General features: G+C 40.2%; 1 protein-coding gene across 1 annotated transcript in view; it reads left to right on the top strand.

The window, feature by feature from the left end:
• SOGA3 (SOGA family member 3) overlaps positions 1–17,011 on the top strand; it is a gene marked incomplete at its 5' end in the record, with an annotated part of 35,362 nt that overhangs the window by 2,068 nt on the left and 16,283 nt on the right. Inside the window, one exon of the mRNA XM_014533920.1 lies at positions 1,608–1,766. Coding sequence (XP_014389406.1) covers positions 1,608–1,766 — 159 coding nt within the window. The remainder of the gene's footprint in view (positions 1–1,607; positions 1,767–17,011) is intronic.

Below are 17,011 nucleotides of genomic sequence, written 5' to 3'. Positions count from 1 at the left end.
CCACAGCCCAGGGCGGGTGGGAACTCCGAAAGGCCTTCAGTGATGGCTGGCAAAGGGCTTTGAGGACACGGAGATTCGCAGTTCTGACCACAAAGTATCAGTGCCGGAAGGAGGAGGGAAGAACTGACAGGGGGATGGGAAGAGCCCAGTGTGTCAGGCCTGATAGAGAGCGAGCTCTGTGGGCTCTCCTGGGAGTGACGTGGCTCTAATAGAGGCGGTGGGAAGAGGGCGCCCCCCTTCCTGGCGGAAAGCAGGGTGTGGCAGAGCGCAGGCCCTGGCCTTGGTCTCCCCTCCAGAATCTGTCTGCCAGTGCAGGCCCGGTGGAAGCAGGCGCTCAAGAGCAGAGTAGTTGAAGCCCTGAATAGGAACAGCACTGGGAAGAGTTTGAGATTTCTCCCTGCCAGACCCCACCTATCTTCCAGGAGTCCTTCTTTGCAGTACTTACCACTTCCATAACTCCCCCAAAAGAGAACTGTCCAACTTAAGACCCCTTTTGGAAGTAAAGGGAGAGTGAAGTAAGTAAAAGAAACATTTCACATTATTTTTAATGGGAAGTCGCTTCTTCAGAATCTCCCCCAGAGGAGAAATTTCAACTTGGAAATGCGTTTTTAGGCAGGTGTGGTCTGTTTAGTTCGGTTTGACTGTAAGTCAGTTGTTATCTGCATGGCCTTGAATAACCAAAAATATAATTTTAATTATATTAACTTCAAGATAGGAAAATCAAATGTAATTATCCTACATTTGTTTTCAAAAAAACATTTTATGAAAGTGTATTATTTCTTCTTCTTCTTCTTTTTTTTTTTTAACCTTGGTTGGGTATTAACTTCTTTGGGCACTGGGCACCATGGCAAGCATTGTTATATATACAGTGTGTCCCCCCAAAATGTACACACACTTTAACAGCGGATAGCTCAATTTTGAAAATGAAATCTATTCTAATAAACACTGCCTTTGTAATTATTCAAAGTGTGTGTATACATTTTTGGGGACACCGATATTATTATCTCATATATTTCTCAAGAAAAAAAACTATAAAGTAGGGATTATTAATAACATCATTTAACAGGTACTTACCCTGAACCTTTTTCTCAGGTTGGGTGCCCAGCCTCCATCTAGCCCTGTAAGTCAGCCTAGTAGCTAGCCAGGCTGGCTCCTCACTCCATCTCAAACACAGCCCACTCCTGAGCCACCACACAAGACTGCTCCACTTTTCCAAACCCGAAAATTTCCAGGATAATTTTAGAACAGGAGGCAAAACTGCCTACACATGATAGGTACAATTGTACATTTATTACTACAGTGTAGTGTAGAGGTTAAGGGAATAGAGTGGAGAGCCAGACTGCCTGCTCACTCATTAGCTATATGACCTTGAGCATATTACTTCACATATCCAAGACTTAGAGTTCTCCATCTATAAAACAGGAATGATAATCATACCTATTCATGGGATTGTTGTATGTGAATGGCTTATATGTAAAGCATCTGGAATAATGCCTGCATGTGGCATATAAATATTGGCTCTTACTACTTTTAATATGAATATAATTTTAGCCCACATATGTTGTTGTCTTTAATTATATTTTGTTGCTACACACACTTTAATTTAGGTTGCAAAGGATGTATCTGTGAGACTTCACCATGAATTGGAAAATGTGGAAGAAAAGAGAACAACAACAGAAGATGAAAATGAGAAACTGAGGCAACAGCTTATAGAAGTTGAGATTGCAAAGCAAGCTTTACAGAATGAACTGGAAAAAATGAAGGAGGTTAGTATTCAATTATTTCATGCTGTGCTAATTATTTTTAGTTCTTTAGAAAAGAATTCCAAGGACTAATATGATTGTTAAAATATTTTTATTTTTTTCATGATTATAAGACAGTTTGTTGCCTTCACCCAATAAATAACAGAAAGATGAGTTTGTACTAATAAATGAGAATTTGACTTCAGCCCTTCCACTTACTTGATCTATATGAGCTGTGACTAATGTTCTAGCCTATGTCATCTAAATATATGTTAATGAAATAAATTACATTGCTATTCCAAACACAAAGGGTGTCAAGCATATGAAGGAATAAGCCTTGTGTTAGCAGAGGGGAAGAAATGGTTCTATAATATTACTACTAAGTTCGTAGAACCATGCACCTTTAGGATGAAAATTGCCATACAGTCCATTTAATCTAATATAATACAATCCAATCTATCTGACCTAATCATTGCTTGAATCCTTTTTATAACAGTCTCCAAATGGTCTAATGCTTAGAACATCAGCAGTGACTAACCCTTAAAAGATCTGCTGCAGCAGCTAATTCTATCACAGCATACCTATTTTTAAAGGTTTCCTTTGTTTGAGTTGAAATCTATTTAATTGGTAGAAGAGTCAGATTTCTCTTCCACATCAGCTATTTCAAGATTCCTTCCATGTGTCCCGAATCTTCTCAAAAAACTCAACATCAAAAGAAATAATTGAAAGAGAAAAAAACAAAACAGAACAGAAAAGGCCTATCAGTAATAAGTAACAACTTGAGTTAAAATAATATATATTTTTTAAAAGGGCCTCAGACATTCAGTATGATTTGTGAAAACTTGAGAATCACCAAATTACATAAGTGGTCTTCTAAACATTTTTCTGTGCTTAAATATGCAGATTTGAAATGAAAATCTTAATCTTTCCATGGACTAACTGAGATATGCAGTTTTCCCATTTGCTGTGCTTATCTCAAAATGGTATAAAAGTGTTTCTTCCATGTAACAGTGAAATTATTAATAGTCTGATTAAGAATATGTGCCAGAAATTGTAGAAAACTGTTTCAGTGGGGTAAACTCTTTTGTGATCTGAGTTTCTGCTTGTTCTTATACTATCCTGACTTCAAACATTCCTCACATGACATTTTAATGACCTGCAGTTCTTGGCTAATACCCAAGGTGGCTGTGTGCTACTGTAGAAAATCATGGAGACTGGGAGCCAGGTGACTATCCTTACTGGTAACTAACTGGGTGACTTCTGTTTATTCAGCTGTGAAATGTTGTTTTCTAGATTTCTCAACATCTCCTGTGGCTATCACAGATTTTATCATGAAATCCAGGACATTATAATTAAAGAGCAGCATAGATTTTTTTTTCTAAAGTTAAGAGATCAAATATGAAATGGAATAGATATATGTTTCTTCAACAGTAATGTACAGTTGAAATTTATAAAAATTGACAGTTTAATTTCCAGGGAAAGAATAAAGTAGGTAGTTGTATTCGTTTGGTAGGGCTGCTGTGATGAGGTATCACAAACTGGATGGCTTAAACAATAGAAATCTATTTTCTCAGAGTTCTGGAGGCGAGACATTCAAAATCAAGGGGGTGGTGACGCCTTCTGAGGGCTGTGAAGGAAGGATCTGTTTCAGACCTCTTCTTTTGGCTTGTAGATCACTGTCTCCCCTTTCAAATGGCATTCTCTCTATAGCTGCCTGTGTCTAAATTTCCCCTTCTTGTATAAGGACACCAATCATATTAGATTAGGGCCCACCCTAACGACCTCATTGTAGCTTGATTGCCTCTATAAAGAACCTGTCTCCAAACAAGGTCACAGTCTGAGGTACTTGGGGTTAGGACTTCAAAACATGAATTGTGAGGACACAGTTCAACCCAGAACACTAGCTATTAAATACCTTCTTATGGGCAAGCAAAGAGAAAGTTCACTGTTAGTTTCATTTTAGGCTCATTCCGTGGTATACCTCACTTGCCTTACCCCATATTTGTTTATACAATTAAAAACATTCAAGCCAAAACAAACTTCATTTGATTACCAAGGATAAAAGAGAAACACTTGGTGATTTGGTATCATGTGAATGCTTTTCAAGTGAATATCTAGAAAGTTGGCTTTCAGGATGGCATCAGAGCTTTCGGATTTTCATACTATGTCCAGGAAAGAGGAAAATGCCTATAAACTAGCTGTCTACTAGCTAGACAGGTGGAACCACTCCCATCTTAACATAAAAGCCAAAATAACCTGGCTACTGGGAAGAAGGGCTGGAACCTGGGAATGTCCACAGGAGAATCATTGTGATTCAGAATCAGCGTCCTTGATTCTGTTCCTCACACCCTTTCCAATGACTGTTTCCTCTTTCAGGGCTCTAACTCTGGATTAGGAACACACTCTTGTAGCACCAAATAGTGTAGGTATATATGTTCCTGCCAAAGGGGCAATTTGCTTTCTCCTTGGAGACATAAAAGCCAAATTCCAATCCCTGAGTAGAGACTACAACAGTAAAAGTGTAAGGAATTTTAAGAACAGGCGTGCACAGTGATGCTGCATGATTTTGTGCATTTAATATTTGAGTGAGCACTTATCTCCATGGAAGATGGATGTCATAAAACCAAATAAAGATGAGGACCCTTAAAGAAAAAAAAAACCCAGGTATGCAGCACATCAACTTTTAAAGGTAACTTTTTATTAAAAAGATGGGCTCTGAAATAGCATTTACAGTTAGAGAAGATGGTGGGGTGGCAGAAATAGAGAGGAAGGGCAAGAGAATGGAAAATAAAAATTTGAGGGATTCTAAATGTAATAAAGGGGAAATGAAAAATATTCTTGCAAGAAAGTTCCATAATAATTCATGTGGTGTTGACCTTTTTAATGTTCAGGAAAGTGTCAGAACTAGTAAAAGTAGTTTTAAAATATGTTTATTAATCAGAAATGTTTCATTTAAATAAGATTTTTGTAGTTGTAATTTTGTTGCCCTCCAAGAACATAAATATTAAAACTGAATTGTAGTAATAAGTGCCTCACTTTGTAGGGTAGGAGTGTGACTTGTCCCTATATGATTGTAACGACTTCATTTAACCATCTGCTTCCTTGGTTGTAAAAGGAAAACATATTCAAATCCTTGGTGAGCGTTAACCGGACGACTGTCATCCCTTTGTGGCATTCTACCAGTGGAGAAAATAGACCCAGGCCAAGCTTTCTATTATGAAGAGAAGATACTAGTTATGGAGTAAAATCATAAAATATTAAATAGAATATATTAGAGAGAAGCAATCCTCCAACTCCCAGATTTTAGTTTCTTATATGGAGTCATATAGATGTTGAATAGCACAACTGGGACCAACAGCCCATCTGTTGGAGTTGGAAACCATTTACTGAAGGTTTAACTGGCTTCAAGGGTGTTGACCAATTGCTCTCAGGGCTGGTGGCTTCCCAAAGTTCTGTGCAACTGCTCACATCCATCTGCTTATCTCGTCCCCCTGAGAGGATGGAGTAGGCTTCTGGGAGTAAGAAGAGTTGCATAGAGACAGGATGGAGGTAATTAAATATGTTTATTGCAGTTTGTTGCTTGTATTGAAATAGCCGGTAGTCTGCCAATCGCAAACAAGAGGGACCTCTTACGATGCTGCCTTAGAACCTTAATGGCATTCTCACTCCGATTATAAAACACTGGTGGCTACTAGCAGTGTGCTTTCTCGCTGTAGAAAAATGCCTTCACCTTTATGTAACCTGGGAAAAGTGATGGTCTATCTTTTAGCATCACACACAATCATAGTGACGTTATTTTATGGAAAGTACAACCAACGCTTTGAATTCGAGGACAGGTTAAGGCACAGATGGCATAAAGTGAGGCTCTGTGAAGGGTGAGTCTTTGCTTCATTTCATTGAGGGTCACTGCTCTTCATGAAGTCCCGCTGCTGTAGAAAGAATCTTTAATTTCAAAGCTTTGAAATTCCTCTACTCTTCAGGAAGGAGGGTCTTCTCATGCCACTTTTAAGGTCTGGTGCTTGGAGAAGCATTTTCAAAGCTTTGAAATTCCTCTACTCTTCAGGAAGGAGAGTCTTCTCATGCCACTTGGAGAAGCATCGAGTAAAAGCCATTTGAGCAAATAAATGGCCAACAGAGGACCTTCGAAAATGGAAAGAGAAAAAAGTAACTGAGGTGATGATGAGGATGGTTTATTAGATCTTTTACATTTCAGAATCTGTACTCTTTGTGTTGTCTCATCCTTCACTTTCACACGAGAGTCTTAAAAGAAAATGATTCTCTTAATTTTTCCTGGTCTTTGCTCTAGAGGGCTCTTAACTGGCCTACTATAATAGCACCATCTATCTTAGGATTTTTATTTTCTGTGTATTTGATTAATATAGCCTATCTATTACCAGGAACTTTAATTCTTGAACAAAAAAATAATTAATGCTATAAATTTCTGTCTCTGGGTCTTGTTCTTTTCATTTTTGGGTTTTGGTCTTTACTAAAGAAATTATATCTAGCTATATACTCAGATTCTCTTTGCAGACAGAAAACATTAATAAACAAGTATTTGCCCTGAATAATTATAATTACCTTTTTATTTTCTTATATAAAATAAAGAACTGATTGTAACTATATTTGGCTTTGGTAGGGCATGTAATAAAGAAAAAATGCTGAGTGATACATTAGCAAAGACCTACAATGCTTCTGGTTATTGCTGTTGCTCAGCATTCAAGGCCTGGTTTAGTGAAAAAAATCAGAACTAAAAACCCAGTGTGCTAGGCTGAGGACCGGTGGAGCTTTCTCAATAATTGGAGCCACACTTTTGGTGTAGCCTTAGCTCTTCACCCCTGGAAGCACAAAGGCCTCGTGGTAACCAAACAATTCAGCATCTTTTCCAGGAGTAAATAAACTAGAGTACTGAAGGATGGCACCTGGACATTCTGATTCAGGCAGAAAGTCTCCGAGGTGACTTTATATAGTTCTCTGGGGTGAAACTGTGTAGTCTCCGGGATGAAATCGGCCCCTGGGTGACTACCAAGCTTTTTGTAGCGGGTGTGGCACCTGAGGAAGGATTGTTGGTTATGAGTAAACTAGAGGCCCCGTGTATGAAAATTCATGCACTGGATGGGGGTGTCCCTCAGCCTGGCCTGCATCCCTCTCACAGTCCAGGAGCCTTCAGAGGTGGGAAGCGACCCGGCGATCAGGGGAAGGCGCCACCCCCATCACATCTCTGCTGCTGCCACTGCTGGCAGCACAAGCCTCAGACGGTCCTGGTTACCTGATCCTTGGGCAGCCCTGGGCGGCTGGGGGGCTGAGGGGACTGGGCGCTGCCATCTTGTGGCTGTGGGCACTGCCATCTTTGAGGGCGTGGCATTCAATTAACATATTTCCTCTTTATTGGCTATGGGTGCTGCCATCTTTGCGACAGCATGAGGGTCAATTAGCATATTCCCTCTCTATTAGATAGGATATCCAAACATTTGTATTTTGTTATTATTGAAATTTAATTTATTTTTATCCCCCTATGACTTCCTTGATGTTTTTGAAGGTGAAAGTCTCTACAAGAGGGTAAGAATCTCTCAGGGGTTACCTGGCCTTTATGTATGTGACCGACCAAAACCTCCTGTAGAACTGACCCCCATTTAACAACCTAGTTCCTTTCTCAAGGGACTCTGAGGGTGGGGCTGTGATGGTGCCTTTTGGCTTTTGGGCAGTAGTTGACAACACGATTCTCTCCCGCTCCCCTCTACCCTGGCCACCCTTGGCTGCTGGAGAAGGGCCTCCCCCTTAGCATTACAAATAGCTTTGTGTCTCTGTCTCACCCTTTTTGTTGAGTCTAAAAACCAAAAACTTTGACTTTATGTTAGCCACCTTTTAAAGCAAACAGTAAGTGTCACCATGAGAAAAGTCCGTGACCTCAAGTTAATTATTTTTTTTTTATAGACAAGACAGCCTTCTACAGGTTGCACATTTGCATCACTGTACTGAATACTTTGATATGAGGACAGGGCCATACCTGTTTTGATCACTCAACACCAGTTCAGTGCCTGGCATGTAGTAATTAGATACATTCTTCTGTAATACTAGAGGTCCGGTGCACAAATTCGTGCACCAGCGGAGTCCCTCAAACTGGCCTATGGGATTGGCCCAAAACTGGCTCTCCGGCATCCCCTGAGGGGTCCCGAATTGTGAGAGTGCACAGGCCAGGCTGAGGGACCCCACCAGTGCACGATCGGGGAGAGACATGGGAGGTTGGTTAGCGGGGAGGGATCAAGGGAGGGCTCCAGGACATGTCCGGCCCATCTCGATCAGTCCCGATCAGCCGGACCCCAGCAGCAAGCTAACCTACTGGTCGGAGCGTCTGCCCCCTGGTGGTCAGTGCACGTCATAGCGAGTGGTTGAGCGGCCTTAGCATATTATTAACATACTAGAGGCCCAGTGCACGAAATTCGTGCACCCGGGGGTGCGGGGGGAGTCCCTAAGCCCTACCTGCGCCCTCTCGTAGTCCGGGAGCCTTCGGGGGATGTCAAACGGACCACTTAGGGGAGCGGGCCTAAGTCAGCAGTCGGACATCCTTGGCGCTGCCCCGGAGGTGGGAGAGGCTCCTGCCACCACCACTGCACTCGCCATCTGTAAGCCCGGCTCAGGGCTTCTGGCTGAGCGGCACTCCCCCTGTGGGAGCACACTGACCACCAGGGGGCAGCTCCTGCATTGAGCATCTGCCCCTAGTGGCCAGTACACGTCATAGTGACCAGTTGTTCTGCCGTTCAGTCGATTTGCATATTAGCCTTTTATTATAGAGGATTATCCTTTGATTGGTTGAACGGCTGACCCGTTGACTGGACACTTAGCATGTTAAGCTTTTATTACGTAGGAATTGTAACAATTGTTATTTCATTTGCATATATTTTTTGCCCTGCACTGAACTCCCTGAGAGTAAGGACTGAACCTGTCTTATTCATCACTGTGTCCACAACTACCAGAACTTGTTGACACAAGCTTGATAAACAGTAACTAATTTTGAATGAGAGAATGAATGGAAGTTGGAAGAGGTGTTTCAGACCCTCTTTTGCAGAGAATGAGAAGCATGACTCAGCACCAGGCCTCTTTCCAGGGTGCTCAGTGCAATGCAAACAAAATGAGAAGGAAGCCAATGAGCAACTCCCCACACTTCCAGAATTAGATGTCTCCTGAGACTTTCTTCCCGATAGAAACTCCCAGTCCTCCACCTTCCTTCTCTCAAACCCTAGTTATTCCGCAGAAGCAACGCGTCTTCCCTGCAACAGCTCTTGTGGGCTTCTTGGGAAGGGGAAGGATAGGAGTCCAAGAACAAGGGACACTTCTGACACCTTGACACCAGCTCTGCAATTTAGCTTCCACGTGAAATGCAGATTGAGACAGCGAGAGAGGACTGCAGATGCTGTCATTCCCAAAGACATTCAACTAGATTTGCTTTAAATCTTCAGTGTTTGGGATAGTCAATTCAGCAGTTAATTTGGCTGAAGAGATATGAAAAATTGCCCCAGGGCTGCAGTTGCTTGATAACCATGTGGTAAGTGCTAATTAGAAGGCAGTCACTGTGCCAGATTCTTTATGTATAATTATGTTGTTAATAGTTTCATTTTAGAGATGAACACGGGAGACTCAGGAAGTTTAATATCAGGGGTAGCAGGTTGGCTCCACAACCATCTGTCTGCCTCCAAGCTCATGGTCTCCACTGGCCAGTGCTGCACAACCTCCCTGCAGGGACTGGGGCTGCCCCTTCCACAGCCACCTCCATGTTCTTCCTGACCCACAGATGACCTGCCCTCTTTAGGGACTTCAATATTCTCCAAGTTCTGTGTCTCTAGCACACATGTAGGGAATGCTCGGAGACTGCCAAGGTTCCTATAGGAAAAAACTATTTTATCTTGCAAAAAGCAACTCTTTGGGAAAAAAAACAAAACAAACAAAAAAACAACAACCTAGAAACATAGGCCTAGAAAAATATTTTCAGGTCTGTTGACTCTGTCCCCTGTGTTTTTCAGATAGGTCACTTAATATCTGACTCTCAATTTAATCACCTCTTAAAGGAAAATAGATGTTTTCCTTATCCAGTGTATTCACAAAGATAATATGAGATAATATGTGTGAAAGTGCTTTATAACCTGTAAGGTACAATGTAGATTTCAAATGTTATTGCTGTTGTTGTTATTATTCCCACAGTGCTCTCGATTAGCTAACTAAGACTTCACTCCTAGAAAGAATTTTTAAGTCCATGAGATTGGAAGTTCATCTATCTAGGACTCCAGTTCTTCTATACAGGCCTTTGAAACACTGATGTCTCTTCCCATGAGTGTCTACTACTCCAAGGCTCCCCCTTTACATTTTACTTCACTGTATAGTCAGTCGTTCCAACTTGTTTCACCTGCCTGTTCCCTCTCCCTTGAGGCATGTCCTTAGTTCTCACTGTTTCCGCACTGGTGGCTCACATTTGCATATGTTTGGGAGGATGTGCGGACAATGCAGCTGAACCCTCTGCCTTTGCATTCATCAAATGGGCTGAGGACTCCAGTCTGTCTGAATAAGTGAGTCTCTCCTTCCTTTGCTGCTCTGTAAATGTTCTTAAACATTTAGCAGCGAGAGGAGGGCTATTGTATTCAAGCACAAGATACTTTAGGTTGTTCTGTAGCTTTGCTTGACTCCACATCTAAATTCTATGGTTGCTGACTTTAAGAACCATATTTCTATTTAACTCACATGCAAAGATTGTTATACATACAAAAACTATCAATACATGCTTGGGCAAGAGAAGAGCAGTTCAGAAGCTGTGCTTGCTGTCAGAGGAGTTCATCTCTTGCTCCTTAAATTAGAATTTATTCAGTTCCTTCCTTTTCTAATACTTGTGTTGCATTTGAGTAAATATAACATGCAATTTTGGTATTTTCCAAATTGAAAATTTAGTTGTATCTTGAAGATTTTAGACTTGATTTCATTTTAATGGAAATACATCACTCAATTGATATCTGCATTCAAATTCCATTTTTTTATGTTTTAGGGTCAGTTAAACTGATCTTTATCCAGATTGTAAATGACAGTTGAAGATGACATTTAAAGATGTCATTTAGTTTCTCTCCTGACATTTCCATTTCATTCTTATATATTTCACTTAATGGAACCATTTATATTCAGCATGATTCAACTCAGAAGTGCTTAAAATTAAAAATTCAAACTATTCTATGTTCATGTTCTGGCTAGTTCAATTATTTTCAGTTTTTCTGACCAATTAATCATAGCGGTAAGTGGCTAATAAAATGAACTATATTATTTTTCTTTCCTTAACAGAGTAAGTGTTCTTACCATTACATTGGCCAAGAACCTTGAAAAATAGTAGAAATAATTCAACAGTACAACTGGTTCTTCTATTTAAGTGCATGGTGAGCCACTACTAAGTTGGTATGTGGTTTTATCCACTGCCTCCTTGCACATGGAAGAAATTTTCATAGACCTTTATCAAGTGGTAGCCTTCTGTGTGAATTTAAGAGGATCTGTCGTATGGAAAGTATTATTTTTCAAGGAAACCATCACCACCTCTAGGGATGAAGACACTGCTGAGGAAATAATGTTACAGGGACCAGTGACAGCTGGGACTCTGGAGGAAGTCCAGCCAATAGGAGCTGTCATCTGGAGGGGTCATAGCTACTATTAAGATGTGTTGAAAAAGTAAGGGAGTGAGGAGAAATACCCTGAACTATCTTTTCTTCTATGCTTCATCCTTCAGCATTTCTGCCAGTGCCTTCTACTGGCCACACCCAGCTGGAAGGCAACTAGTAGAGGAGGGATGCTGGGTAAAACAGTACACAGAGATCAGCTTCCTGAAGCACAGAGAATGATGGAGAAGCGGCAAGAATGCCTTTGGGTAGCTAAAGGAGAATAAGTAGTTTAAATATATTGCCAGAGCATATCTAGGTGATGGTCTTTGTTTATAATATGTCCAGAACACATAGACCTTTTAATCTGAAAATTAACATTTATTTATTAATAATCTCAGAGGAGCTTTTTTTGTAGTATAGGCTTGATAATCACATGTGCTCTACTTTTCCTTCTTAGATTTTCTTCACTTTGTACTCCTTACTACTCTCTTCTTATCCTTTTGCCTTCCTTTTATCCTTTTCACCTGTGTCCTTGGACAGTTTCTCAAGTTTGTTCTCAATATCATTGAATTAATTTTTGCCATGTCGGTTGTGCTCTTTAAAGACTCCAGTGCAAAATGTAATCCTTGCATTGACTTTTAGTGTCCTTTGTGAGTTTTCTTATTTCCAACAGCTCTCTGTTCCTCAGGGCTTAGCTTCCTCTATGACCTTCTATTTTTAGTTATTACCTTATTAAGAATACAATATTTTCTAAAGCTGCCTTCTGTTTTTCAGAGTAAATCAGTTTAGACATATACTTTTTATTTTTTTCTTTCTCTTTAGCCGAATATTTCTTTTTACTGATCAAAAAAATTTTAACAGCCTCATTGAAGTATAATGTACATACCATAAATTCACTTGTTTTAATGTACAATTTAATGGATTTTAGTAAATATGTCATTGTGTAAACATCTCTATAATATAATTTTAGGACATTTCTGTCACCCCAAAAAGATACCTAGTCCCCATGTGTCATCACCTTCTGTTCTCATCCCTAACCCCAATCAAGCACCCTGTGCTGAGTCATCCCCATGCTGCAGAAGCCATCTTCCTCATGCAGAGCTTTCTCATCCATGCAGCGTTAGCCTGGAGGGAAGCAATAGCTCCACCCATTGGAACCCCTTTCACCCCACCCTGTGGAGTTTAAGCCCTGCTGAGGACTACAGCTGGAAGCTCATTTAGTGACAGACTAACAGACAGCCTGTAGGCAGAGGCAGATCTCTGGGTCCTTTGAGTCTTTTCCTGACCTGCTCCGGGGCAGGGCTAGTAAAAGCAGACCTTGGTGGGTGTGCAGCTTGGTCCTTTCCACACACACCCCCAGGCCCAGCAGAGGAAGCCACAAGCTGTGGGTCGCTGATAGCTCCAAACAGATTGCTCAGGGCCAGTAATAAACAGTGTATGGCACTTGTTTTTGTTGAAATTAAAGTTTTAGAAATTTAGTGATTGTCCATTTACTCCAAAATAACTTTGAAATGATGTGATTGATTTGATCAAATATAATACACTTTCAAAGAATATCAAGATACCTTTAATATAAAGTGAAATCAAATTCTGACTTATTCTAGTGAGCATGTGTTCTAATATTTGTAATTGATTTCAAGTTATCTTTTTGGTATATGGATAGAGGTTACAGTAATTCTGTTTGTCCTTGTGTGTTAGAATTGACTAAGGAATTTTTAAGATGTGCAGAAATTTTCTTTCAGGACCTAAAACACATACACATGTGCCTACATATGCATGCTTCAATATATGCACATTGCATATAGGCATGCACTCATGCTCATTTGCTCCATGAGTGTGCACATACATGTACAAAAAAATATGCTCATGGATATGTTGTTTGATTATAAAAGCTTGGATTCAGTTCTTTGCCTTTTCAAATATACACTGAATTTTTTTATTAAGCCAATTATTTGTGCCTCTACTTTCACTATCTTTCAAAATGAGAAAGGGCCAATTTCCCAGAAATAGTTGCTTATCATTGAATAAAACCATGGCAACATTTTTTCTTGTGCATTTAAGAATTGCAGAGAAAACACTCTATAATTATATTTAATTCATGACTTTTTCTTACTTGGTACATGGATAGAGGTTGCAGAGATTGTGCTTGTCAGGCTTTATTCATAAATCTTTTGTTTTCATAAATCTGTAATAAGAATTTGACTCAATCTTTCATTTTATGCCATTTATTTTCAAGTTATTTCAACTATATTGCTAGTTAAAATCTGTCAATACTCTAATAAAATAATATTTAGGGAAAGTTCTCCCTAGTAGTAATCAAGAAAAATGCAGATGACACCCTGGCTGGTGTGCTCAGTAGTTAGAGCATTGGCCTGCATCCCTGAGGGACTCAGATTCCACTTCCCAGTCAAGGGCACTGTACCTGGGTTGCAGCTTCAATCCTTGCCCTGGGTCAGGCATGCAGGCACATGTGGGAAGCAACCAGTCAATGTGTCTGTTTCACATCGATCTCTCTCTCTCTCTCTCTCTCTCAAATCAATGTTTAAAAAATAAAATCTCTCTCTCTCTCTCTCTCAAATCAATTTTTTAAAAAATAAAGACATTTTATCCATTAAAGTTATCTGTAAAGGGGATTGTGTTGCCTACCTCATATAGAAGCAAGCTCATGGAAGAGAACAGGCAGAGTCTAGGTGGTACAGAAATGATTACTGTAAGATACTTACTGGAAGTTTGGGTTTCTTGAGCTTCTTCCACATACATAACCCTACCTATCCAGGGCAGATAAAAGTGAACATTCCACTTTACTAGGGGCCAAGCAGGCTATATGAGTGATTGAAGCTATCTGTGTTAAGAATGATGGGCAAACTGGATATGGTATATCTCAATGTTCAGTTCCAACCCAACATGTCCATACTGTAACCAGGACCCAACTTTTTCAAGGACTAGAAATCTTGACTTTTGAAACATAAATTGTCTACATTTTAGAATTTGGTACCTAATTCCAAAATCTTTAAAGCACAATTATAGGCTTTTTAACATAATCTAGGGATTACCCCCAAAACTTGCTTCTGTTCCCTTTCAGTGCATTTTGGGAATTATTCAATACTCTGACCTATTAAAACTTTATCACTAATATCTTAATGTATAATATATAAAGAATAATTTTAAAGCACCTTAGAATACCCACCCCTTATTGTCCTGCCATTTTGTAATGGCACTTTTAGCAGATTTTTTACAAGATTCTGAACCTGATACAACAATAATGTTAATATCACTGCATTAATAACATAGAAGCTGGTTCAGACTCAACATAAAAAACACTAGACAAATCATCATTTCAAATTCTAAATGCTGGCTATCAGTAGTGCTCAGCCATACTTTTCTAAATGTGTTTTAATTGCTAAATGCAATGGTGCTTAGAACCCAATTCATTAGCTAGAGCAAATTGAAGGGAGTATAAATCTCTGCATTTGCTGATGACATTCATAGCTTAGTAAGCATACATTTACTGTGGGTCAGGTATCTAAGGCATAAACTAATTTTTAATGTTTATTATTTCAAAAGTCACTAACCAGGTTTTCTAAGTTTATGTATGTCACCTGAGAAAGCTTCCAGTTCTAAGTCCCTTAGTTTGTGTGGAGCTTTTTGAGACCTTTGTATTATCCAAGTGGAATATATGCTATGCATATTAGAGAAGCACTTAATTATCATGTTGCCTTGGCTTTTTTAAAGCAAGATGGTCTTATTTTGGGATCAGTTCATTATTGATAATTTGGAAAACCCTCTAACAACCTATACTCTGCTCCAAAAGTGGGTTTCTACAATGATGGAAGAGTCTCTGGTATCAGAAACTATCTCACCAGTAGCCTTGAGCCGCTTGGGGGTCCAGAGTAGCTTAAGGAATAAAAAAGCTACTTCTCCCTAAGGATCTAGAGATATTTTGATAATATGATACGAACCACATAATGGAAGGCAGGCAGTTTCATCCAAACCTGACTTTTATTTTTTTTTTATTTTTTATTTTTTTTTTTAATTAAATCTACCGCTGCAAACCTCGGAGGGAAAGCTGCCTTCCAACTGATGCCAGACACTCCCGCTTCTCCCGTTTGGGTCCGAGTCCCCAGCGATTCGCCCGTATCTGGAGCTCAGAGTCTGAGACTCCCCCCTGACCGAAAACGACAACCGCGCTCTCAGCCACCAGCCCGCTTTGCGCGCGCACCTCCGCACCTGAGTTTTTTCCACACTGCGCCTCCTCTGAGCCTCGGTGTGCTGTTATTTTTCCTTCTAGTTGAAGAGTCTCTCCTCAGCCAGCCTTCCTGCGGTTCTGGGTGATGTCCGTTCCGTCTTTTAGTTGTATTTTTGAAGTGGTTGTTTGCGGCAGCAGTCTGCGGTGTTTACCTATGCCGCCATCTTGGTCTCCTAATCCAAACCTGACTTTTAAAAGGAATGTTCTTCATAAAAGATTTTAAAAGCCTCACCTTTTACTAAATATCATTATTAAATATCATCCCAGTTTTCTTCCCATTCTACTTCCTCTGGCTCTGTAACAACCACATCCCATTAACAAGAGAAGCCTCCCTTTCTTATCTTCTCTCTGATAATCCATGGACTTTAAGACCATGGAAGATAGATATTTTTGGAGTTAAGTTCAATATTTTATTTTTCAAGTTGTTGGTTTATATCAACTTCAGTCTACTATAATGGAAAATGAGTTCCAATCTAAAAACTTTTAAGAACTGTTAACAAGCAGTATGCTAGGAAAAGACCAGAAGTGTTGTAAAGTAGTAATTGGCATCAGGGAGTTACTTTTAAAGGGGCAAAGCACTATGCAACTCTAGAGCCATTCAAAGCTTTTCAGCCCTGAGGAGATAACCCTGATTCCCATACTGAGTCAAAGGTGTCTTCTTTCATTGATGTTCTGGTTTGGCATCATGTTCTAACAAAGCTCACCCATCATGTTCTAACAAAGCTCACCCATTAATATCTCTTAGCAATAAAGAATGCATATAACTAAGTCATATGCCTCTGCCGCAGATATCAACATCAGCACAAAGGGAGAAAGATGGAGGATCCAAGAAAGGAAAATTAATTAGATTCTTATATCTAAAAAAAAGCAACAACAAAGAACATGATTCCAACCGTTTTAATTTGTCATTGGTTCGAGGTTTTTACGGCAGAAAAATCACTTTTCTAGCTTTTGAAAGTGTTTGTTTAGGCATTCACTAGAGATACAAAAAATAAGTTTGGAAGCCTCATAACTTAGAAAATAGGACTGGAAATAACCTTCTGGCAGAAGAGGGTTGAGTTATTTATTGAAGACTAGAGTCCCGATGCCCAAAATTTGTGTAAGGGGCTCAGCCCTTGCAGCCCCAGCTTCGTGCGGAAGGTCATCCAGACAGTCATTCCACTGTTCAGCTGCCTGGTCTAATTAGCATATTATGCTTTTATTATTATAGACTAGAGGCCCGGTGCACAAAAATTGGTGCCCTCGGGGGGCGGGGGGCGAGGGGTCCCCCAGCCCGGCCTGTGCCCTCTCGCAGTCTGGGACCCCTCGGGAGATAACGACCTGCTGGCTTAGGCCTGCTCCCGGGTGGCAGAGGGCAGGCCCAATCCCTAAGTACAGCCCCTGGTCAGGCTCAGAGCAGGGCC

The sequence above is a fragment of the Myotis brandtii genome, unplaced genomic scaffold (assembly GCF_000412655.1).
Source record: "Myotis brandtii unplaced genomic scaffold, ASM41265v1 scaffold123, whole genome shotgun sequence".
NCBI lineage: Eukaryota > Metazoa > Chordata > Mammalia > Chiroptera > Vespertilionidae > Myotis > Myotis brandtii.
This window is presented reverse-complemented; position numbering and strand designations above follow the sequence as displayed.